General features: G+C 34.4%; 3 protein-coding genes across 6 annotated transcripts in view; 1 reads left to right on the forward strand and 2 right to left on the reverse strand.

Moving 5' to 3' along the window:
- NSUN3 (NOP2/Sun RNA methyltransferase 3) overlaps positions 1 to 3310 on the reverse strand; it is a 52154-nt gene extending 48844 nt beyond the window's left edge. The window contains exons 1-2 of the mRNA XM_079923172.1: positions 2944 to 3310; positions 2023 to 2132 (exon numbers count right to left, since the gene is read on the reverse strand). Of these exons, the coding sequence (XP_079779298.1) occupies positions 2023 to 2132; positions 2944 to 2955 (122 nt within the window). The 5' untranslated portion in view covers positions 2956 to 3310. The remainder of the gene's footprint in view (positions 1 to 2022; positions 2133 to 2943) is intronic.
- Positions 1 to 25649, forward strand: part of STX19 (syntaxin 19) — a 55904-nt gene that overhangs the window by 2617 nt on the left and 27638 nt on the right. The window lies entirely within an intron of this gene.
- The window catches only part of ARL13B (ARF like GTPase 13B), a 76160-nt gene continuing 59778 nt past the window's right edge, over positions 9268 to 25649 (reverse strand). For 2 of the 3 annotated variants that reach the window (XM_079923171.1, XM_079923170.1), the window contains 3 exons: positions 24795 to 25020; positions 22298 to 22414; positions 21035 to 21327 (listed from right to left, as the gene is read on the reverse strand). In XM_079923171.1, coding sequence (XP_079779297.1) covers positions 21098 to 21327; positions 22298 to 22414; positions 24795 to 25020 — 573 coding nt within the window. In that variant the 3' untranslated portion in view covers positions 21035 to 21097. Of the gene's footprint in view, positions 11565 to 21034; positions 21328 to 22297; positions 22415 to 24794; positions 25021 to 25649 lie in introns of those variants that run through there. The other variant, XM_079923169.1, reaches the window with a different exon arrangement.

Raw genomic sequence — 25649 nt, forward strand, 5'->3', positions numbered from 1 at the left:
AAGCTTGGCAAGGGCTGCATCACCTGAGATGACAGCACACTGAGGGAAGTTTAGAGTCATGCCATGAATGGGCTCACCTTAAGGAGAACATGTAGGTAACAAGTAGGACAAAAATTGAATCCGGGTAAACTCCCAACTTCAAAGGGCTGCTAAGAGTGTGATGGCAAGAAGTTTTTACAAAACGATAAAATTAAAATAAACACTAAACCTACCCCACTACTACAGAAAACTAAAACTACTGAGTAAATTATTAGCTTTCTAGATAGCACAAAAATGCACTCACCTTTCCCTGGAAGTACATAGACTCTGCAAGCACAAGACTACGTCTTGCAAATAAATAGTTAAAAAACAAAAGTACTTCTGTTCTTATTTCTCCATGCCATCCTCCATGCTCAGACTACTTGCTAAGCTGAGAAAGCCTTTATTCTGCCTATGGCAAATTTAGCACATGTTTATGCAAAACTTAAAGTACCATGAAAACCCAACAAAAAGGTAGATGAAGCAGAAGGCATGGCTAATTAAATAGACTGCTCATTTTGTTTAGGGTTAAATAATAATTTATAAATCTGTCTGAGCACAGTAAATAGAAAAATAACTCATTACAGGGTCTGAGCAGCCAGATAAAGTCTGAGACAATAGACCTCTTGAAATTTTTTTTTTTAAATCATCCATTTATGCCTAATTACATCCCAGGTATGAGAGGCATATAGAATAGGGGTTAGCCGTGGGAGTTCATGAACGAGAGAGCCTGGGCACAAATCCCAGTTCTGCCACTTACTAGCTGAGTGAACTTGGGCAAATTACTTAAAGTCTGTGCAGTTCCCTCAGGTGAGAAGTGGGAAACAAACTTCAGAGGTTTGTTCTAAGGGTCAAAAAAAGTCAGTATTGCCTGGCACATAATAAGCATTCCATAGGTGTTTGGTTATTTGGCTATTCTATCTGAGTAACTCTGCATACTGAAAACCTCATGAATTAATTACACGCTTCACTATTCATTCCTTTCTTCTCTGTGAAAGAAGACACCCATTTAAAAATCTAGTTTTGAAATAAAACTACAACTATAAACTACATTTTCACGTTACAGTATTTACAAGTTTCTAAAACAGTTTGTCTAAAATTATTTCAGAACCACTTCATACTTTATTAAATCACCAAGACCTGGTTTCTCCTCAGGTCTCTGCTGGCACCATCAGGCTTTGTTAGGTAAGACTAGGTACTCCTGCCTATTTCTATTGGGATATTTATGGAATTAGCAGTTTATATAGTTTTAATCATGCACCTCCTCCTCCATGAACAGACTGTCTGAAAACTGGTCCTGGGGACTGTCTTGCTCTTTGCTCTTTGTATTTCACAGTGTATGGTATACTGTATCAGGCATTCAGTGTAAAGAACCCATAGAGCAACATACTGACCAAACACAAAACTCACTAAACATACAAATCGAACTTCTCTCACATCTAGGCATTAAATATTTCTCATTTCTGTTTTCTATAATACATTTAACTCATTTGTGTGTGTGTGTGTGTGTGTGTGTGTGTGTGCGCACAGGCATGTGTGTTCAAAACACAGCCAGCTATAGATATGGGGAAGAAATGTGATTACCAAATAAAGTGACTTCAGCTGAGATAAAGCAGTGTTGGCTTTAAAGACTTGTTGCATTATCTCCTGAATTCCAGAAACTAGTTAAATATCCTCAAAATTTTTCTTTCAGATTTTTCTGTTACAGTATAATTAATTTTGTCAAACTGGTGGGCAGTCCTGTTTCAAAGATCAAAGCAATTTCTTAAGGCAAGGGCATACCAACTTTTGCTTATAACAAAATTATCACTACAAAGTTTTCTTTCTACCCTTTCCATTTTCCCATGAGCCAATCTATTTCTTCCTCCTTCTCCCTTCTGAAGCCTCAGCAGGAAATGGAAACCAGGTTTAGATTCCTTTATCTTTTATCTTCACAGCACCCCTCCCCCAGATGGGTTTATTTCTTGTTCTATCATAAAGCATCAAGAGATGAATTATACTAACCTTACTGTATGCCAGGCATCTCCAAGTTCTCTGGAATATTCCTTTTCAAAATGATCCAATACAACTTTGCAAATCTGTTTTGCAACCTTCCTCTCTGATTTTGCTTTCAGCTATGATGATAAGAAAAGGTTGCTGACACACTCTGATGTTACCAATTTACTGAACTTCAACATTATCAGTACAGTCTTTTTTCTTAAGATAACAACACTTTTTCCCCCTGATAATTACTAGTTCTTACAACAGGAGTTGTACCTCACACATAACAAAACTGTATTGATTATCTACTTATGAAAAAAAGGTTTCTCCAAATGATTATTGCGCAAATGTAAAGCAAAGGGTAAAGCAGAATTGCGGTGTTAACACAAGAATGTGTGTCAAAGGAACAAAATTAATTTAAATAAGCCACTCTATATGTTAACATTAGGGGAACTGGGTGAAATGGGCACAGGAAGTCTTTATTATCTTTGCAATTTTTTTGGAAATGTAAAATTATTCCAAAATAAAATGTATTTAGAAGAAAAGTCACTCTAGTTTCCTGTGGAAACGTCCTTGCAGTTCTATTTCATTTACTAATCCAAGAAAAGTTTACCTATGTAACAGATATCCTTTAAGCTCCCAGGACAGTACAGAGTCTCAGCCCTCCAAGAGCTTGCATTGTGCTCAAAGCTGAAAGGAGTGGATATTAAAGTCTGCAGGCGGGACTGCAGACAGGTTATTTGAGGCGGATGTGAGTCTTGGGAGAAAACGACAGAGAACGCTCACGAACGAGCGTCGAAACACTCGGCATTATTCTAGACCTTTGGAATGAAGCCAGAGAAACCCAGAGATCACATCCACATCCCAGCCCCCTCCCTCGCCACGCCGTCAGTCGATAAAGTTTCTGGTTCAGTCACAGACATCCGGCTGGATCCCAGCCCTCACCCGGGTCAACATCACTCCGTCAGTAGAGATCAAACAAGAAGTCAAGACCACCGGGCACTTTAAGCTTGCAGAGAACCAAGAGCTCCGCCTGTCTCCCGAGTTTCGCCGGAATTCTCTCCCGTCCCTCACTTTTCCGGTTCAACTTCTCGCGAGATTCTGCTTTGCCTGAGTTATCGAAATCTCGCCAAAAACCCTAGGTCCCGCGAGAGGCAAGCGCAGTTACTTCTGCCGGTGGCTGAAGCAGGCGGTGCCTACCTGCTCCGGGGGCGTGGCTGGAGCCCGTGGGCGGAGCCTTGGGCAGCCTGTCTTCAGAAAGTCGCGCCTCACGCTGAACAGTCTCTCAGTGCTGTGTGCTTGAGGCTCAGTAAAAGGATGGAAGTGTTTGTCACTATTAGGTACGTTGTATGATCGTTGTTCTAAGATGTTCCCAGAGGCGAAGCTAGTTACTGTTAATTTACCAAATCCGAAGACCCCCGTTATCCCAGATATTCCGGACTCAAGATAAAAGAACGGATATGATGAAAAAGATATTGTCACGCATTTCCTAGAAATGGCCCATTGGGATAATATCTCTCTTTTAATGGGGAGCGTTAAAGGATTAAATTGATTGAAATACACAGGTAAAGCGTCTAGCATAGAGACTAGGGAATAGTAAATGCCCAAATGTTAGCTGCTACTGTGTATTATTTTCACTATCTTGATCTTCGTGATTATCATCAAGTTCTGATACCAAATGCCTGACGACCAAAATGACCTTACATCCTACACCCTAAAAAATGACCCTCCTCACCCACCTTTACTAGGGGAAGTGTTACTGGTTCTCAGGAAAGTAGTCCCTAATATTTAATGCCCATCATAATTTTGAGACCCTTGATGCTCCAAATATCAGTATAGTGTATAATATAGGTGCAAATCTTAGGACCATGTAAAAAGATAAATTTCATTATCCCAAATGTGATTTGAAGCTTAATATATTTATTTATTTAAACAGGTTACCCAATAATCTAAAAATGAATTTAGATTTGGTGGAAAAGAAAATACAGTACTAAGGAGTGAGATGATTAAATGCAGTACTTCGTTGAAAGTTTAAGGAAAAGTCATTAGTCTACCTTTTAGCCTCAGAGATTTTATATACTTTATTTTTTTCTGTACTCATTAGATTGCTGCATTTAGTGAATCAATGTGGTAGTATATTTGCAATGTAGACATATAAAAAACTTTAAAGGAGGTAGTAGAAATCATATTTACTATCTTTCTATTAGGGAAAGGGGATATGTTATGCTTGGAAAGCGGTCATATTTGTTCTTTTATATCGTTTTGTGACTTCTTTAGCACATTTCTGTTTTCTGAATTTTAAATAAACTAATACTTATTGAAGAAAAAAAATTTTAAGCCTATGAGAATGAAAATCATGCATAATGCCACTAGAGATAATCACTATTAACATTTTGGTGTGTTTCTCTAATTTTATGCATTTTCAAGTTTGATAAGACTATGTATAATGTATCCTCTGTTTTTATAAGCATTTTCTTTTATTAAAAATTCTTCATATACAGTACATAATTTCTAGAAGTTGCATAGTAGTTGAAGGTATGGAGGTTAACATACTTACTAGCTATCCTATTATTGATAGACATTTTTGCTCATGAATCTTTGCATGTCTGATAATCTTATAATTTTTAATTATGTCCTTAGTCTGGGTAGGTTTTCAAATCTTATTAGTTATTTTACTTCTGTTGTAAATTACCTGCTCATATCCACTTATCTAGAGCTGTCAGTGCTATTTATATTTGAGATGTTAACCATATCACATTTTCAATTACTTTGCCAATTTTTCTTACAATCATTTGATTTTAAATGTGAAAATAGGGCTTCCCTGGTGGCGCACTGGTTAAGAATCCGCCTGCCAATGCAGGGGACATGGGTGCGAGCCTTGGTCCGGGAAGATCCCACATGCTGCAGAGCAACTAAGCCCATACACCACAACTACTGAGCCTCCACTCTAGAGCCCACAAGCCACAACTACTGAAGGCTGAGTGCCACAATTACTGAAGCACGCACGCCTAGAGCCTGTGCTCCTCAATGAGAAGCCATCGTAATGAGAAGCCCGCGCACCTCAATGAAGAGTAGCCGCTGCTCGCTGCAACTAGAGAAAGCCCACGCACAGCAACAAAGACCCAACGCAGCCAAAAATAAATAAATAAAATCAATAAATTTTTTTTAAATGTGAAAATATTTAAAATTTTTATGCGATCAATTGTTTGAGTTTGTGATTCCATTGCTTGGAAATTTCTTCCCACAGAGGGGAGCTACTTCTTTTTCTTTCTCCCTTTTTTCTTTAGTTTGATCTTTCTCATTTCACCTTCTAATCTATCTAAAATCAGTATCAGTGTATCATGAAAATATTAATGGATTTCCCCTAACCGACACCAAATAGCTACTGAAGAATAAACAAGGTTCCACACTGAGTGTTAAGGAACTGCTTTACAAGCAGCTCATATAGCTCAATATCAAAAAAACAAACAACCCAATCAAAAAATGGGCAGAAGACCTAAATAGACAATTCTCCAAAGAAGACATACAGATGGCCAAAAGGCACATGAAAAGCTGCTCAACATCACTAATTATTAGAGAAATGCAAATCAAAGCTACAATGAGGTATCACCTCACACCGGTCAGAATGGCCATCATCAAAAAATCTATAAACAAATGCTGGAGAGGGTGTGGAGAAAAGGGAACCCTCCTACACTGTTGGTGGGAATGTAAATTGATACAGCCACTATGGAGAACAGTATGGAGGTTCCTTAAAAAACTAAAAGTAGAATTACCATATGACCCAGTAACCTCACTACTGGGCATATACCCAGAGAAAACCATAATTCAAAAAAACACATGCACCCCAATGTTCATAGCAGCACTATTTACAATAGCCAGGACATGGAAGCAACCTAAATATCCATCAACAGAGGAATGGCTATAGAAGATGTGGTACATATATACAATGGAATATTACTCAGCCATAAAAAGGAACGGAATTGGATCATTTGTAGAGACGTGGATGGACCCAGAGAGTGTCATTCAGAGTGAAGTAAGTCAGAAAGAGAAAAGCAAATATTGTATAATAACGCATATATGGGGAATCTAGAAAAATGGTATAGATCAGGGGTCCCCAACGCCCGGGCCACAGACAGGTACCGGTCCTCAGCCTGTTAGGAATCAGGCCACACAGCAGGAGGTGAGAGGTGGGCAAGCCGTGGAAAAATTGTCTTCCATGAAACCGGTCCCTGGTGCCAAAAAGTTTGGGGACCACTGGTATAGATGATCTTATTTGCAAAGCAAAAATAGAGACATAGACGTAGAGAACAAATGTATGGATACCAAGGGGGAAAGGAGTGGGGAGGGAGGAATTGGGAGATTGGGATTGACACGTATAATTTATTGACACTATGTATAAAATAGACAACTGGGCTTCCCTGGTGGCGCAGTGGTTGAGAGTCCGCCTGGCGATGCAGGGGACACGGGTTCGTGCCCAGCTCCGGGAAGATCCCACATGCCGCGGAGCGGCTAGGACCGTGAGCCATGGCCACTGAGCCTGCGCATCCGGAGCCTGTGCTCTGCAACGGCAGAGGCCACAACAGTGAGAGGCCCGCGTACCGCAAAAAAAAAAAAAAAAAAAAAAAGACTACTGATGGGAACATACTTTATAGCACAGGGAACTCTACCTAATACACTGTAGTAACCCAAATGGGAGAGAAGTCCAAAAGGGAGGGGATATCCGTATGTGTACTCATTTTGCTGTGCAGTGGAAGCTAACGCAACATTGTAAAGCAACCATACTCCAAAAAAATTAATAAAAATAAATACTATGTAATATTTTTTAAAAAATAGAAATGGCTAGAGGCAGGCTTGTTTTTGCAGACATGAGATAAATTAAGTTGACACAACTACCAGATATTGTACTAGGGTTTTAAAATTATTATTGTTATTATTATTGTTATTATTTTTAAAGACTGAGGCAGCTTAAGAATATAAGGGCTTACTGCTATGCAGGAAAATAATTCTTACATACCTAAGCAATTTTATTGTGAAGTCATTTGATATAAGAAGTGTTTCAGAATAAACTTTATGAATTTTCATATTTATATAAAACATCTCTCAAAGCCCTTCACGTTCAGGTTTATGCATCAAAAAGGTAAAGACAGGATTCGTAGTAAAACAATCTGACATCAAGAGGGTGTAAGCTCCTTAAATTGAATAGCAGAAAAACACAATAGAGAAACCTACCATCAAAGCAAGAGAACAAAGCACAGTTATAGGCAATCTTGAACTTCACTTTAGGTGAGTAGCTACTTAGCTGAGGCTCTCATTTTTTTAATCATAGTCCTCCAAAATGGTGTGTACAAACTCCAGCAGACAATCCACTGGGACTGGGAAGTGAATATAATAACTTGTATTTTTATTTAATTTTTTCTAATCTTTAAAATAAATTTAGGGGAGTATATGCAAAATACAGGAGAACATGTATATAATTGTTAAGGGCTGAAACTTTTCCCCTCAAAATTCATGTTGAAGCCCTAACTCCCCCCTCCCCCACCCACTCTCCCATCCCACCACCTCAGAATGTGACTGCATGTGGAAATAGGGCCTTTTCAGAGGTGACTAAGTTAAAAGGAGCCCTTTAGGGTGGGTCCTAATCCAATCTGACTGGTGTCCTTATAAAGAGAAAATCTGGGCACACTGAGACACTAGCAGCAGCCATCTGTAAGCCAAGGAGAGAGGTTTCAGACAAGGTTGCCAACACCTTAATCTTGGACTCAGGCTTCAGAACTATGAGAAAATAAATTTCTGTTGTTTAAGCCACCCAGTCTGTGGTAATTTTTGTTATGACAACCCTAGCAAACTAATGCAGTAACTTTATATTTAATGTATACTAAAAATGCTTACTGAAGAGGATGTATAAAATTTGGAGACCACTGGTTCATTTACCCAGAACACAAATTGTTTCCTCATCAGCACACAAAAGGAATTTACAACTCATGCTCTAAACTGGCAAATGATTTTCTTCATATTTTCCCTTTAATATAAACTGATCCCCTTCATTAAAAGAAGTTCATTTCTGATTTACTATTTTTTCTCAAAAAAATAGACTTCTATTATTGTTTCCACAAAGACAATGGATTATTGCTATTTTGATAATTTACACCATTCTTTAATGTAAGGTTTGAAATATATGAATTTATTTTTTTGATCCACTGGAATGTATTTCTTGATAAATTAGAAGGTCAGTATTAGCAGAATCTCAATTGCAAAGTATACTTCAGTTAGAGAAAAACTTAAATAGTAAAGCCAAGGATAACAAAATGTATAACCTACAGCTTTATTTGTATAAGCAGTTTCACTTTTGATAAGTTTTGCCATCTGGAAGCATAGTATTTCTTTAGTGTGGAATGGGAGAAACTAAGTAACATAAAAAGCGTAACATATAGAACCAGTTTCAAATAAAATAAAATATTGCCATAGTAAAGGAACACAGTAAGAGATCAGCCTCAAATATAATGGCATATTCAATTGTTGAATGTTTCTCTACTATTCACAGAAAGTTTTACAAATTAGGTGAATTCTATTCCATCATTTGGCACTTAAAAGAGCATTTCATTTTAAACTTGCAGAAAACATGGCACTTAATTTTTACAAAATTATGAATTTGCTTCCTCCATTATAAAAGTAGACAAATTACAAAAAACTAGCTTGAAAAATTGAGGAAAACACATGACCAATAACTAAAAAATTCACTATTAGCATTTTGCAACATTTCTTTCTAGTGTTGCTTCTAAAACGTTTTCTACTTAAATCAACTACATACACAATTGTATATATGTTATATATGCATTTTACACATAAAAGTATAGAGAATTATCTTTCAAAAAAGTGAAACTATCTTTTGGTTAGTAGCTTTATCTTAACAAGAGACAGACATCAAGTCATCTAGAAACATAAGGTGATATGATGTATGTTTAACTGCCTTTGAAATGACAATGTTCTTTCCCATATATATAAAAATGCATGCAGAGAAAAAAGTTTTTCATGTAAAGTAACAAAAAATTTATCATTTTAATCTATCGATTTAAAATGTCAACAATCATATTTAAAAAATTTTTTTATTTCGTTACCAAAATGAAATCATTTAAGTTTCTCAAATGAAAAGCAAAACAGCATACTGATGAAATTATTTTTATTGTGTGAAAATGTCATAATTCATAATGATTAAGAATAAAAATGCAGCATATAACAAAATAGGCATTTACTTGTTAAAAGCCACCTGGATTTACAAAACTTTAAAAATATTTTTAGAATGCTTTAAGAATACAAATTAATTTTTGAGAGAGATATAAAACATTTATTCCATTTTATCATATATTTAATTTCAAAATCTTGAAAATGATTTTTATTTATTTTTATTAAATGGACTCAGTAATTATTGTACACTACAGTAATCACTGGTAGGAAACAAAAATTTTAAAGATTTATATCTATTCCCAAACTAGATGAATATTAAAAATGGCAAAAGTGTTAGTTTAGGCTTTAGAAAATGAATAAATGTAAATTTTACAAAAAGGAACCAGAAAAGATATACAAACAAGTTTCTTCTCTAAAACCCAATTCAAAATTTACATTGTCTTCTTGTGTTGCTTCTCCTTACACTTCAGTCACGTATCAAATTTAGGTTGTTATGAATTTTGTATCTGAAATAGAACGCTTTTTCTATTCAGTGTGCTAAGTAGGTCCCATGTACAAAACTCCAAAAAACTGCATATGATGCTGACTACAGTAATAAGTGACCTGATTAATAAACGCGTTCAATGAGTTAAAAAATGTGAATAAAATGTGATGCTCTAAAGGAAAATTTTAAAAGTAAATAATCGTATTCAACTGTCTTAGACATACTTAATCATGTTATTGTCAGATACCAGTATAAGTCTGTTAACAGTACAAGTTGCCAAACTGACCAATTTTAACAAGGTGATTACTGTTTAGGGCAGGGGTCCCCAACCCCCGGGCTGCGGACCGATACCAGTCCTTGGCCTGTTAGGAACAGGCCACAGAGCAGGTGAGGGGCGGGCGAGCAAGCGAAGCTCCATCTGCCGCTCCCCGTCGCCCCCCATCACTCACATTACCTCCTGAACCATCCCCCCACCATCTGTGGAAAAATTGTCTTCCACAGACGGTGTGTGTGGGATGGTCCCTGGTGCCAAAAAGGTTGGGGACTGCTGGGTTAGAGTATTTTCACCTTGATGTAAATGGATGCTTTTAATTAAACATTTGAATCTATTATTCAAAATATATATCTAAAAGTTTGTCTAAATGCCAGATGAGGAAGAATCCTATAGATGCCGTTCTTCAGTGTAAGAGAAGTACTATTATTTTAAATTAAGTAATTATTTTGGAATTATTTCTTTATAAATGTAATTTAAACCAACATTTCATTCTTATTTCTTTAGTACCCAAGTATTTCCCGGTTATAAAATAAAGTCTCTGGACTACAGTAGCTTTTCTGGTCTTTTTGCCTTTAATTTCAAGGCAAAAGAGAATTAGAATAACCTAAAAGAGTCACTGAAGCTTCTGATAGAACAAGGGAGTGAGAAGAAGCACCCTGATCTCTGAAAAGATCTAATCTTTGAAAGAGGTGTTTATTGGGACTTTTAATAATATCTCAGAAAACATTTTTATTAATTTAAAAAGCATTTAAGTCAAAAGGTATTGCAAGTGTCTCTCATTTATTGGGAACATCACCAAAGAAAACAAACAACAAAAATTCAATTAATTAATTAGTGCTTTCAAATAACATAATGTGGTAAAATAAAAATCTGAGAATCGATTTTAAAAAGATATCTTAAAATAAGGTAAAATTAGGATGTATATTTCAAGAACAGTACTATTATAAAACATACCTCAAACCATATAAATATATCCTGTTTGTATAGTTCATGTCTGTCATGTAAATCAACTCCATTTTCCAGACACAGCTTAAACAAAGCATCTATAGAAAAGTGCACAGTCAATATCTTAGTAATTAAAATTCTTAAACCAAAGTTTTAGAAAAATATAAAAAGTTAAAAATTTGGGTTATAAATTCCTAAGAATTCCCTTTCCATGCACATATATCTTACAAATGTTTAAGATACAGAAATAAAGACTATTAAACAAATAGTAAAGAAAGTGTACAGAGTCCATTGGCTCTTTTTCTGAACAGCTTTTCCTTTAGGAATATGCCCATGAGTGGGGATGTATAAATCAGGGTCAACACTAATTTTTGCTAACTTGGTCCAAATGCTTGTCCCATTTGCTGGTCATTTTGCTTCTTTTTTTTCTTTGAACCATGAAGACCATGGGTAAGTAATTATCAAAACAGTCAGGTCTTTGGCTCACTGATACTGCTACAGTTGTCTTGCCCAAGTCATCGATGTTCAGGGTTTTTCTCCTTTGAGAAAGAAGGTCCTCCAGCTCATCTTGCCGACCTTAACAGAGCGCGTCCATATGAGCTGGTTATGATATGACGTCGTGAGAATCACTGTTAGGTCTCTGTCGCACAGCCAGGGGAGGCAGTGGCTTTCCGTAGAAGTCTGTGCAAAGAAGGGGTACCAAAAATATACAAGTCTTATGGTAAATCAAGATTTCTGACACAATTCTTTAATTTCCACCTTTAAAAGAGTAAGACACTCTGACTTTACAGGTGAAGCAATGGTTGGGGAGGACAAGGGAAAGAAAAGACAGAATCCAAAAAAACTTGAATAAATTCAAAACACAACCACTAGCGTAAATTCATAACTGTAGGTTATAAATTAATCTCTACTTGATTTAATGTATATTTTATTATTATTGTTTCCAATTAAGTGTTCACATTAGAACAAAACAAACAACAAACATCTAAAATTTATGGAACCTATTGCCAAAGCCCTGATAAAATCAGTATTTGTACAATCCATGTCCTTATCCAATGGCTATTACTTCTAGGAATTTGCAGAGAAAAATTCATTAATTATCTTAGTGTTCTGGTACATAGGAATCTTTTACAATGATGCTTCAATATAGTTCATTGATTTAGGGCATATTTGATACAGAAACAGTCTTAATTTGTACTTCATAATAAGTTCCTAGCCCTTAATTACCATAAATTTAGGTTTATCAATTTAATAGCATATGGAAACCTTCAGTAAGTATTTTCTGGCCTATTACCTTAAAAATTATTCTAGAAGCACAGGTGTTCAAGATTACTTGAAATAAATATATTAAAAATATATTCAGGGGCCCATTTCCAGTTCTGCATGTGCCGGAGTTTAGCTAAGCTACTCCATGGTATTGCTGCCTCAGCATCTATTTTGTCTGGCCAAGTGGCCTGTGGGGGCCTTAAGTAGATACTAGCACCTCATGCAAGAACATGCTCTAGAAAACAGCCTGCAGAATCACAGGTGAATGCTAAGTTCCTGATATGACTTCCCCAATGGCCTTCGTGATCAACTGTCTCCCTCACCTTCCCTTAGATAATACCCCAGAGGAACTTACCAAAACTCCGCTGTTTGGGTTTAAACTGACCAATCTGGCCTTAGCCTGGGAACCCCAAAGCACTCCATCCACAGACCCTAATAAAGGCATGTGGCCCAGGTACTGCAGTTCTCTCTGCCTACAGCTTGCCTTGACCTCCCACTTCTCACTGTGGAACCCTTGAAGCATGTCATGTACTTCCTCCAGGACCTGTGAGTAATTTCTCTATTTCAATTTCTCTTCTGGTCTTTTTGAACTGAGGCCAGGGGCTCTACTTAACAAACATTAATTTAGCAAAGTCCTAATAGCATTTAAGAAGCTTAGAAGTCACTCCATACTAACAAGAAGTAAACATCTGAAAAAATCACCAGTTCTTCTGGGATCCATAAGAGAGGGGAGGTCACAAAACAAACCACTGCCCTCAATATTGGAGAGACAGGCAAACACAGGAAGTCTCAGTTTACCAGGCCAGACATTCATGAATGGAAAGTGCTGAGGGAACCAGTGCCCAGGTAGGAAAACCTGAAATGTGATTGACAAAATGCTGGATGCTCAGTGTGGACCAGCCTGAGAGTTAAAAACTCCAGGGAAATTAAGTCATAAGGGGGACCCCCTCCCCGATATTGTGAGATTCAGCTCCAGGAGACTGAACAAATTCCCACAGTAAATACTGGAGAAAAATCCCCTCCTGCTCACAGCAGAGCAGGGGAAAAGGAACCATTATGAAATACCTTGGAGTATTTTGTTCTTAACAAGGCCCACACTCAGAGGAAACTAGTCTAACCTGCTGGGGTATTATCAGAGTCTAACCTGCTGGGGTATTATCAAAACCTAACCCACCTGGGGAAGAGCAATAACCAATTCCAGCTGGCCCTAGCCATTCTGTACCACTTAATGGGGGAGAAAAAAAAAATTGAGAAACTCTTATGAAGTTAACAGTCCAGAGGCACAGGCTCACTAAAAGACTTGAGACCTAATCACAGGAACATAGAATGCTTCCCCTGCCACCACACAGCACCATGGCATTACTAAAGGCCTATTTACAGTAGTTCCTTTTACCAAGTACATCATGCTGGACTATCAAGAAAAAAGTCCAGAAGGCAAAAACACAATTTGAAGAGACAGAGCAAGCATCAAAACAAGATATGGCACTGATACTGGAATTATCAGGCCAGGTATTTAAAACAACTATGACTGATCAGCTAAGGGCTTTCATGGATGGAGTAGACAGCATGCAAGAACAGATGGGAAATGTAAGCAGAGAGATGGAAGTCCTAAGAACCAGAAAGAAATGCTTTTGGGAAAAGAGAAAAAAACACTGTAACAGAAGTGAAGAATGCGTTTGATGGGTTTATTAGTAAACTGAACATGGCTGCGAAAAGAGATATAGATCAATAGAATCCTTGAAAACTAAAAAGCAAAAAGAACTGAAAAGAAGAAAAGAGAACATCCGAGAACTGTTCAAGCACCAAAGGTCTAACATACATGTAATGGGAATACCAGAAGGAGAAGAGAGAAAGGAGCAGAAGCAACAGCTGAAGCAATAATGACTGAGAATTTCCTCAAACTAATGTCAAACACCAAACACCAGATTCAAGAAACTTAGAGAACATTGTGCAGGATAAATGTCCCCAAAACTACATCTAGGTGTATCATTTTCACATTTCAGAAAATCAAGGAAAAAAAAAAATCCTGAAAGAAGCCAGGGGGGAAAAACCACTTTTCCAGTAGGTGGACAAAGGTAAGAATTACATTCAACTTCTCCCCAGAAACCATGCAAGCAAGAAGAAAGTAGAGTGAAATTTTTTAAGTATTTAGAGAAAAAAGAACTGCCACCAACCTAGAATTCTATAGCCTGCAAAATTATTCCTCAAAAGTAAAAGAGAAATAAAAACTTTCTCAGAAAAACAAAAACTGAAGGAATCTGTTCCCATTAGACCTGCCTTGCAAGAGACGTTAAAAGTTCTTCAGACAGAAGGAAAATAATAAACATCAGAAACTCAGATTTACATAAAGAAAGAAAAAATGTCAAAGAAGAAATATGTAAAGGTAAAATGAAAACTTATTTTTCATATTCTTAATTGATCCAACAGATAACTGTTCAAAATATTAATAGCAACAATGTATCTGATTATATATACTTATATGCATATCTTATGTACATATATGCTTATATATAAATGCTTATGTATGCTTATATATGCTTATATATATGCTTATATATAAATGAAATGGATGATAGCAACGAAACAAGGGACAGGAGGAAAGAATTAGGATTCTTTGGTTATTACAGGTATTCACACTACCCATTAAGTTGTATAGTATTATTTGAAAGTGGACTTGGATTTGTTGTGAATGTATATTGCAAACTCTAGGGCTGCCACTAAAAAAAAGGCCATGAGAAAGGAGGCAAGAATATACAATGGAGAAAAGACAGCCTCTTCAATATATGGTACTGGGAAAACTGGAGAGTTACACGCAAAATAATCAAACTGGATTACCTTCTCACACCATATACAAAAATAAATTTTAAATGACTAAAGACTTAAATGTAAAATGTGAAACCATAAAAATCCTAGAAGAAAACATAGGCAGTGCACTCTATGACATCAGTCTTAACGATATTTTTTGGATATGTCTCCTCAGTCAAGGGAAACAAAAGCAAAAATAAACAAATGGGACTATATCAAACTAAAAAGCTTTTGCATAGCAAGGAAATTATGAACAAAACGAAAGCCTACTGAATGGGAGAAGATATTTGCAAATGATATATCCAATAAGGGGTTAACATCTGAATATACAAAGAATTCATACAACTCAACATCAAAAAAACAAACAATCCAATTAAAAAATGGGCTAGAGGACCTAAATAGACATTATTCCAAAGAAAACAGACAGATGGCCAACAGGCATGTGAATAGTTGCTCAACATCACTATCATCAGGGAAATGCAAATTAAAACCACAATGAGATATCACCTCACACTTGTCAGAATGGCTATCATCAAAAACAACACAAATAACAAATGTTGGTGAAGATGTGGAGAAAAGGGAACCCTCATGCACTGTTGGTGGGAAAGTAAACAGCACAGCAGCCACTATGAAAAACAGTATGGAAGTTCCTCAAAAAATTAGAAATAGAACTACCATACAGTCCAGCAATTCCACTTCTGGGTATTTTTCCAAAAAAAACAAAAACACTAATTCAAAAAGATATGTGCACCCCCCTTATTCATTACAGCATTATTCACAATAGCCAAGATATGAAACAACCTTAAGTGCCCATCAGTAGACGAATGGATAAAGAAGATGTGATACACATACAAACACACGCGCACACACACACACACACACACACACACACACTCACTGGAATACCACTCAGCCAGAAAAAAAAAAAGGATACCTTACCATTTTGACAACATGGATAGACCTAAGAGTATTATGCTAAATGAAACAAGTCAGACAAATACTGTATGATATCACTGGCATGTGGAATCTAAAAAAAAACAAATGAACAAACATAAAACAGAAACAGTCATAGATACAGAGAACAAACAGATAGCTGCTGGACAGGGGAGGTGGGTAGCAAGGGCAGTAGGGTGTGGGGGCAGGAATGAGTGAAGTAGGTGAGGGAAATTAAGAGGTACAAATTTCCAGTTACAAAATAAATGAGTCACAGGGATGAAATGTACAGAGTGGGGAATATAGTCAATAATAATGTAGTATCTTTGTATGGTGACGAAGGTGGTCAAAAGGTACAAACTTCCAGTTATAAAATAAGTAAGTACTAGGAATGTAATGTAAAGCATGATTAATTAATTAACACTGTTGTATGTTATATATGAAAGTTGTTAAGAGAATAAATCCTAACAGTTCTCATCACAAGGAAAAAGTTTCTTTTTCTTTTGTTTTTATCTGTATGAGATGATGGATGTTCACTAAGTTTACTGTGATAATCATTTTATGATGTATGTAAGTCAAGTCATTATGCTGTATACTTTAAACTTATATAGTGCTTTAAATCAATTATATTTCAATAAAACTGGAAGGAAAAAATAAATTAAATAATGAATCTGAATAAATTTCAATGTAAGAAAGAGAAACAGAAAATTACCATTAGGCAAATACCACAGTAATAATTATTGCAGACACAGTCCAATGATGGAGGCTAAAACTAGTAGGCTAAAGTTTGTGGAGAACAGAATATTTGCATAATCTCAAAGAATCACTTCTAAAATATTTACTAATTACAAAGAGGGAAAACAGTAACATTTTACAATGTGGCAAATACCACCTTATCCAAATGATCAAGGTTAACACCACCAGTAATGAGACATACCACCATCAGGTACCCCCTATTTCAAACATTTTGAACATCAGTTTGGTTAAACAGTCAGATTTGCTCTTGTGTCATCAGTTTGGTTAAACAGTCAGATTTGCCTTGTGTCATCAGTTTGCAGCCTCTACCACAGTGTACCATAGACAATACTTGATTTGCCACAGCTATATCATTACTTAACAAAAAAAAAATTTTTAATAATAAACTGTATACTCTTGCCTCTTTAAAAATATTAGGAGAAAATGATTGTTCAAGCAACTATAAATTTAAAGCAACTACTAAGCTGCAATGATGCTCTAACAAATCTTAATGTAATAGTATAATATAATGAATTCAAAGTATGGATTTCAAAGCTGGACAGACCTAAGTTCAAATCCTGATTTTGCCACTTATAGCTATGTGACCTTGGGGTATAAGTTCCTTACACAAAAAATTGCCCATCTTACAAGGCTATTAGAAGAATTAAAATGAGATAATGTACCTAAAGTGCTTAGCAATATGCCAGTCACATAGTATATACAGTTATTACTATTGCTATAATTAAAATTATAACAGAGACAATTATTTGACAAATTTAAAGTATGCCTTTTCTAATTTCTTGATTTCAAAATTAATGAGAATTATAACACATAACAGAACTCAAGATTAAACCAGAATGAATACCGTTTCTATTATGTTTTACTTCTGGAATTTAAAAGTACCCTTCTAAAAAGATAAATCACATACACATGTCAAGAAGTATCTTTTTCCCTCCCAAGAAATTATTTTTTTTTGCAGTTGATTCTGTATTATTTCAGAATAATTCTGTATTTAATTTAATTCTGTATTTAATTTAATCATCACAAAGAAAAAGTTTCTTTTGATTAAATGTGATTCTGTATTTAACTGCCAGAATTAAACCATTCTACACAAAATAGGTTTCTTATTGCCTTAAATGTAGGGGATATAAGTTGATTATAGTGCCCAACTGATATGACCAAATTAATTGACACCCATTTTTATAAAGGGCTTCAAACTTTTTAACATACAAAATTTAATCTTGATTCATATTTTAAGATTTGAAAATATTCTTTAGTTTTGCACTTGGTATTTTTGGCTAACAGAATCTTGGATTTATTTCTCATAATGTATAACACGTAACATGTTGATAAAGTACAGATTGAGAGTATTTACAAAGTGAAGAATGCATCTGTCTTACCTGTTACACAGAGTGAAGTTTACAGAAAATAAAGGAAATTAGAAAAGTAATAAAATTAAATTGCCATCAAGGTAAATGTCTCTAATCAAAGAACAAATAAGAATCTGCCTTAATTCCTAATTTGACTACAACAAATTGTTTTTCATCTCAGTAAATTTTAAATGCCAAACCCAAATGTAGTTAACTTTTAATTATTTACCCTTGTTTGTCATGTATCTGTTGTCTACTTGCCAACAACCACATTCAAATAAATGTGTACAAAGTTAGGGAAGAGAAGAGAATGAGATTATAAAATTGGCAACTATCAGCATCTCAGATGAAAATCTCGTGATAAACACTAAAAACTAATTTAAGCTTTTTAATTAATATTTTAAATTTATTATACCTACTTTCTTCTCCGTTAATGAAAGCAGAGTTGATTGTACATCTTTTTTTACCTAGATAAGGTATACTTTGCCTTAAAATTTATGAGAAAAAATAATACAGATATTTAAAAACTTGTGAAGTTAGGATATCTAATTCTTTGCTCTGAAAAGTTAAGTTTATTGATACATACTTAAAATTAACTGATATATTAGAACAATGGTGGTCTTAAACTTAACTAACTGATTATAATTCTTTCCCAGGGTTCTAATTTAAAAATAAATACAGGAAAGCAAAGAAAAACAAAGCAAAAACAAAAAACAACCTTTTTAGCCCATTTTCAACCTCTTTTTTACTTGCTTCTAACTATAATGTTCCCCCTAGATGCTACCATTAGTTCTTTTCTCCTTATTCTACATACTTTCCCTCAGAAACAGGTAACTATCATTCTTTCAACTGCATTCATTCAGTAACCAATTACAGAACATCTATTACAGAACAAAGCGTTCCTATTGTGCGATGACAACTGAGAAAACAAACTACCTACATACCCTCCCACCCACCTGTGTCCCTTTTCTCCAGAGCTCCAGAATCTTATTTGTACTGGCTTATAGAAATTTCCAAATAGATAAGCCTACAGACACCTCCATTGCAGGTTTCCTTCCTCCTCATGTATTTTCAGTCTTAGAAATAGCACCAACCTTCTAGCTCCTTGAGCCAAATAATTTCCTGTTCCTCTCTCCTTTTATCCCATACATCCATTCATTATATAGTACTTATAACTGTTCATATATTCCTTGCATACATTTTTATTCTCAATTTCAATTCCTATCCTCACTTCTCACTCTGACTACTGCAACAGCTTCTAACTGGGATCCTTACTTCAGGTGTGACCACAATCTAGTCTATACTTTACAGTGTGACAAAAATTATTATCCTAAACAATAAACCTTATAATACTATTTCTCTGCTAAAAATGTATAGTGTCTCCTGTAAAATTATAGTGAGTCCAGACATCTTAACATACATGTGAGGCCCTAAACAATCTGGCTATAAGCCATAATTCAAAGATCAGCACTCTCTATAACTTTAAACTTCCTCTTTCTTATCCATTCTACCCACATGAACCTAAGCTCTAGTCACAAGTAACTTCATACTATTTTCCAAATAAGCGATGTCTTTTCCCACCTCTCCACCTCTGAATAGTCTGTTCCTTCTACTTACTGACTCTTCTCATTCTTCAAAGAGCCAGTCCTAATACCACTTTCACTGTCTAGGCAGTATGTGCACAGTACTCCAATTATACACCATAGAACCTTTTACCATATATTGTGAATTGTCACATATACTATAGTAAGCTGGAGTATTATCTTTTCTGTTAGACTAGGATCCCCAGAAAAGTAGAATTTACGTCTTATTCATCTTGGCATCACCAATGTTTCAGGTGGTGTCAGATACAAAACAGTTGTTTGTTGGATGCCCAATTCAGTAAGAAAAAATAGTACCTGTTATATGAGAAATTAATATTTTTCTCTATATATGTGTATTTATATATATTCACTGTATTGTTAGAAACAATTAGGTAATGCTAATATATCTGTGTATAAACACATGCACACATGTATTTATACACACATATATTAGCATTATCTAATTGTTTCTAACAACACAGTGAATATTTAAACTGATAATGCAGTCTAGCATACACAATTTCAGAGTGTAATAAAACAGGAATTAACCTATTATAGTCAATAAAAACATCATGATGTAAAGTCAGCAACCAAAAAGACATGTGATTTCACTGTGATTTTGATATGGTCTAAGGACAAACTTTCTGTCTTTAGAATTGAAAAAAACCTTTTAATTTTCACTAATGATTATGAAGAAATATTTCATTATTGACACAGTATTCAGAAAAAGAAAGCAACCAGCACATTTAAATTTATATACTTTTTGAATAAAATATTTTACACAGTTCAATATAATTTCAAATTATATATAAGGCTTTTCTAAAGATTAAACTTCTGATTTTTTTTTTTCCCTAGTAAATGGGTCTTCTTAGGAAACCAAGTTCTAGATCAGGTAAACAGAGCTATCAGAAAGGAAATGAAATGTTCTTGATAAAGAAGTTTATTGAGTTACTATATATATATAAAATTATCCTTCTGCATTTTAGAAATATTTTATTAAAAGAATCTGGGCTGATGGTCTGAAATCAGAACTTCTGCCTATTGTATAAGGCAGTTCTCTACTCCCAACTGTCCTTTCTCTAGTTTTCCAGGTGAAGTTCTTATGCCCTATACTGGCTGTACTAAACCTTGTGTTAATTTCATCCAAAAAAAAGTGTTTTCTTTAGTCAATGAAGCCTTTAGTAACTTTCTATTTAGCTGAACTTTATTTGGCTTACTGATTTGGTCTCTGATCTTACAAACTGTGTTACTCTTTACTTCATTGTAATATACAGCAGCTGAGTATCATTAGAAGCAGAGAAAGAACAATTATGCGACATTATCATTGAGTATATTGAGCATATATAGGACAATGAAGTTTTTAACACTATAAATGTACTGTCTCATATTTAAGATATTTAAAACTCTTTCCCTTTCACAACTATTTACATTAATATATAATGGATAAACACAAGCTCTGACGGTCTTTACCTCTGTATTCTAAGGTAAAGGTCAAATCAAATTATATAAAGGCAAAGGGCACTTAAGAATAAAAAAATAAATAAATGAAAAAAAGTGGAGTATAATGAAAAAGGATGGTTGTGGATTTGAAAGGCTTCCAAAAGTAAAAGTTTGTTGAAGTAATGAGGTAAAGAAAAGTGAATGTGATACGTAGAGCTTTGAAAACTGATCCTTTTGCATTACCATTATGACGTGTTTCACCAAGAGGCTCAAGTTTTGGAAGTCTAGTGACTTTGGGGGTTCCCCAGCCAACTAAAGGAAAAGAAAAACATTTAAAAACACTGTTAAACAATATCTCTTTAGGTCTGTTGAGAGGATCCCTTTCTTGACAGGAATGTATATAACTTCAATATCAATTCATATATACTGAATGATGCAGTACTCAATAACCATAAACCCATTTTAAATGGCTTCTATTTAAAAATGTAATTATAGGTTGGTAATATCTGCTTAAAATTTTTATTTACCTTTCATTAAAAATACAAGCATCCTCACTACCATCATAAATAACCTTAGGCTACTATTCTAACCCCCAACAAAGACTAAAAGAAATGTACACTTATTAAATGGAATATTAGAAATGAGTCTTAAAATAATTCTCAAAGGAAAATGTTACCATCTAAAGCCTTCTAGCAGGGCTAAAAGGGAACTATAAATATATACGTTTGATATTTATTGAGTATGTGAGGTACTATGCCCAGTGCTAAAAAATTACGATTATTGTGCAGTTAGTATGTCCCAGTGCTTTATATGCAGTATTCCACTTAATCCTCATAACAGCTTAGAAGGTCGGCATGAATGCTGGAAATATAATGGAAACACTCACACATCTTGGTTTCAAATGTTAACTTTCAGGATGAAAGATCTAATTTTTTAAAAGCTCATGTTAGCCATCCATTCCTTAAACTTAAATTACTTTTAGCAATCTGGGTACTGATATTTCAAATAGGACTTGAATCCATTATAAGAAGTGCTTAGGTAAAGTTTTCTTATTAATTTTTACTTATTTTTTTACTTTCATAAAACATTTTTTCTGAATAAAAAAAAGCAACAGATATTTACGTTGATAAATTCTGAACAAAGTAGATGGAGCAAAAAATTCTACCTTTTTCACAATTCACAAGATAATAAATATACTGAATGAAAACTGCATAATTTCTTTCTTTTTCTTCAATGTTTAAAGCAGTATTTCTAAATTCAGTATCAACATCAATTAACTCACCAGGAGGAGGAGGTGGGGGTGGTGTTGGACTCTTAGGAACAGAGTCATCTGTATTAACAGGTTCTACACGGTGGCTCCTTTTCATTCTTAGCTTCTTAGTTTTCTTTTTACTGTTATCTGTAAGAATATAAACATGAAACTTTATGCCTCTGTGAAGAAGTTACTTCTATAATAAAAACTAAAGAACAGAATTAGAATACTGATATTATTATTACCATAGGAATATATCTTCAATTCAACTTAAAAATTGTTACCAATAATGAACTGTGAACTTGCCTTTACTAAGAATAAATTTTTAAGTGATGGTTTATTGGATGAATGATTGATGAATATGACACAAATGGCAAAAAGCCATATTTTAAGTTCTATGAAAGGTGATTTGTAATACAAAAAAAGTCGGTATTTCCAAAAGTAATATTTTTTTCCCCAAATATCATACTAAGTAAATGGAATTATCTAGCTGCAGGGATTTCCATGAAACTCAGAATGACCTGGAGAAAAAGGAGAGGAATTGGTTTGTCTCAATAGGATATACAGAATGATTCTAGGTATAGTCCAAAAATAATCCTTTGAAATGTGAAAAAACACCCCAATCAAATCTAAACACATTATCCATGAAAATAACCCCCAAATAAGATATGCCCAATATAAATATATGTAACCAAAACTCACATTGTTAGACGTTACAGAATTGAATTTGTAATCTTTCTAAAAATAACTATTTACAGATTCTCACTTAAGCACATATGAACAGTTTAAATGCATCTGTGTTGTTAACATGTAAACTTTAATAACGTGAACCAAGATGGCATAGTAGTTAAATAACCAAACATCACAGTCACTGAAATACTTTCACTGACAATCCCAAATTGCTAAATTTATATATATAATACATTTTCTAAAATGGAAATTATCTGTTACACAACAAGCAGCCAACATCTATGAAACCTATAAAGCAATGAGAAATACAAATATATTTAGAAACATTATTTTTCTAAGTAAATTAGTATCACTTGAGACATTTTACTCTAGATAGAAACAGAGACATCTTTTTACAATTAAAGCTGTAAGCTTTACAGCAGGGAGAAAGGAAAGAGAACCTCCAGAACCATATGGTACTTTCGGATGGGCAGTAGAACAGGGTCATGGACAAGCATAGGATACGAAGCAGAGGACCTGAAGTTGAGGGAAGTGTGTCTCAGTACAGCCACAGATGAGACATATGATCTTAAATTACTCAACCTCTCCAAGGCCCTGGTTTCCTATTCTGTATAATGAGAATAATATACCCGAGGACTGCTATGGTAAATAGCATAGTGCTGTGTTAAATAATATTTTCAAATCATCTACCAAATCGTTTTGTTCTTTAACAACATATTAGTGTTTGAAAGAGTTCTTCCAATATATTGAGAGGCCACTTTAAGTCTACTTTTTGTTTTACACTGTTGATAGAGCAATATGGGTACAAATGTGGCTACCCTAACTTCCCAAATTACAAAACTATAACTTTCAAATCTAATTATTTCTATATAGCAAAATATCCATTGAGCTAATCTGCAGCTCAGGGACTGAGATCTTATTTTCATAAACTCTTTGATACTGTACAAAAATTCTTATATACCATGGAACCATACTGCTAACTAGGAATGGCAAGGAAGCAATGATTATTGGGTATTTCCCATGTGTCAGGCCCTGTGCTAGGAACACCATAGGGTTACTTTTATTATAAGTAAACCTAAAAGCCTGGTGAAAAAAAAGATGACAACCCCATTTTAGAGAGGAAACGAAGACTGAAGAACACTATATAACGTAACATATATCTAGTAGGTGAGAATGTCTGGATGCTACCGGAGGATGTCTTGAGTCCAAAGGCAGAGGCTCTCTCTATGATACCAAAAGATGTGAACTTCCTGTTAAATTACATAACCACTTAGAAAAAGTAAAATAATTATGAATTGAAGATGTTGTATAATATTAAAATAAGAGTAATATGGCTATTTGATAAAACTTTCAAAATGTTCAATTGATTATGTCTGCATCCTATAGAAATAACAAGCAAATAAAGGAAATGATGCTGATCATAACATTATGAGGATTAAGAAAAACAAAACAAACCTCCAAAAGCTTTAAAGGTTTTAAATATGTTCCAAAGATTCCTGGGGCTGTGCAATATTCCAAATTTTTGAAAATGAATTTTCAGCTGAAATTCTTTTAAGTTACAAAGGACTAGATTTTAAGGCATCATGAATAAAAACATAAATTAGCAAACTGACTAATGATTACCTAAAATTCAAGAGAAAACCATGATAAATAACGCATTTGGAGATGAAAAATCTTGTGATACATTTTTTATGAAAATAATCATGACAAATGAAAGAGGTATTTTTAAGTTTTATATATATTATTTATGTTATATGTAATATATAAAACTTAAAAATAAATAAAATAAATATAAAAATAAATAAGTATATATATTTTTAATAACTAGATTTATCACCTGATTCTGATGACTGCTGGTCTGTCTCATCTTCATTTTCCAACTGCTGTGTTAATGCCTCCTTATAATTTTCTACTATTCCAAACCCATTGTTTTTTTGGCTACTGTCACTGATCTGGCTCTGTGTCTCTATTTGCTCATGGTCCATTTTATGTTTCAGGGGACAGCCATCACTGTCTTCCTCCATATTTTGCCTCTTTTTCTCTCTTTCAAGTTTTTTTTCATTCTGACAAAAATGAAATATATCATTTTTAATATAATAGTCATATCTAAGATAGTATTCAGGGAGAAATCAAATAATCCAAGAGCATTCTGTAACTTCCAGGCAATGTGATATTTCTATTAAAAAATTATTTGTTGAGTCTATCATTAAAGCATGCTAAATGTCAAACATTCAGAAAACAGAGATAGTATAAAGAAAGAAAACAAATATTACCAGTAATTTCACAATCTAGAGATGACCACTGTTTGACGTATAGTCACAAAGAGGTGCTTTTCTTTGCCTACCCCACACATGTACAGACATACACCATCCACAAACATACATAAATGTGATTGATTGTCTCTATATACATATTTATGTATATTTTTAAACAAAAAAGAATTGAAATTTTAATTTAAGAATATACATTTCTTTCTTTGTCAATGAACCTATAAAGTGCTTAGAATATTGCATGACACATACATAATAAAGTGGTAGCTATGAAAATATTATATAATGCTATATGTGTAAGCCATTACTACTTTCATCAATTATACAATCGTTTTGAATGGTTCTATCATCTTATTTTACCAATACCCAATCAATGGACAAAGAAGTGATTTTCAACCTTTCACTATTATAAGAAATATAAT

Source organism: Stenella coeruleoalba (genome assembly GCF_951394435.1).
Source record: "Stenella coeruleoalba genome assembly, chromosome: 5".
Taxonomy (NCBI): Eukaryota; Metazoa; Chordata; class Mammalia; order Artiodactyla; family Delphinidae; genus Stenella; species Stenella coeruleoalba.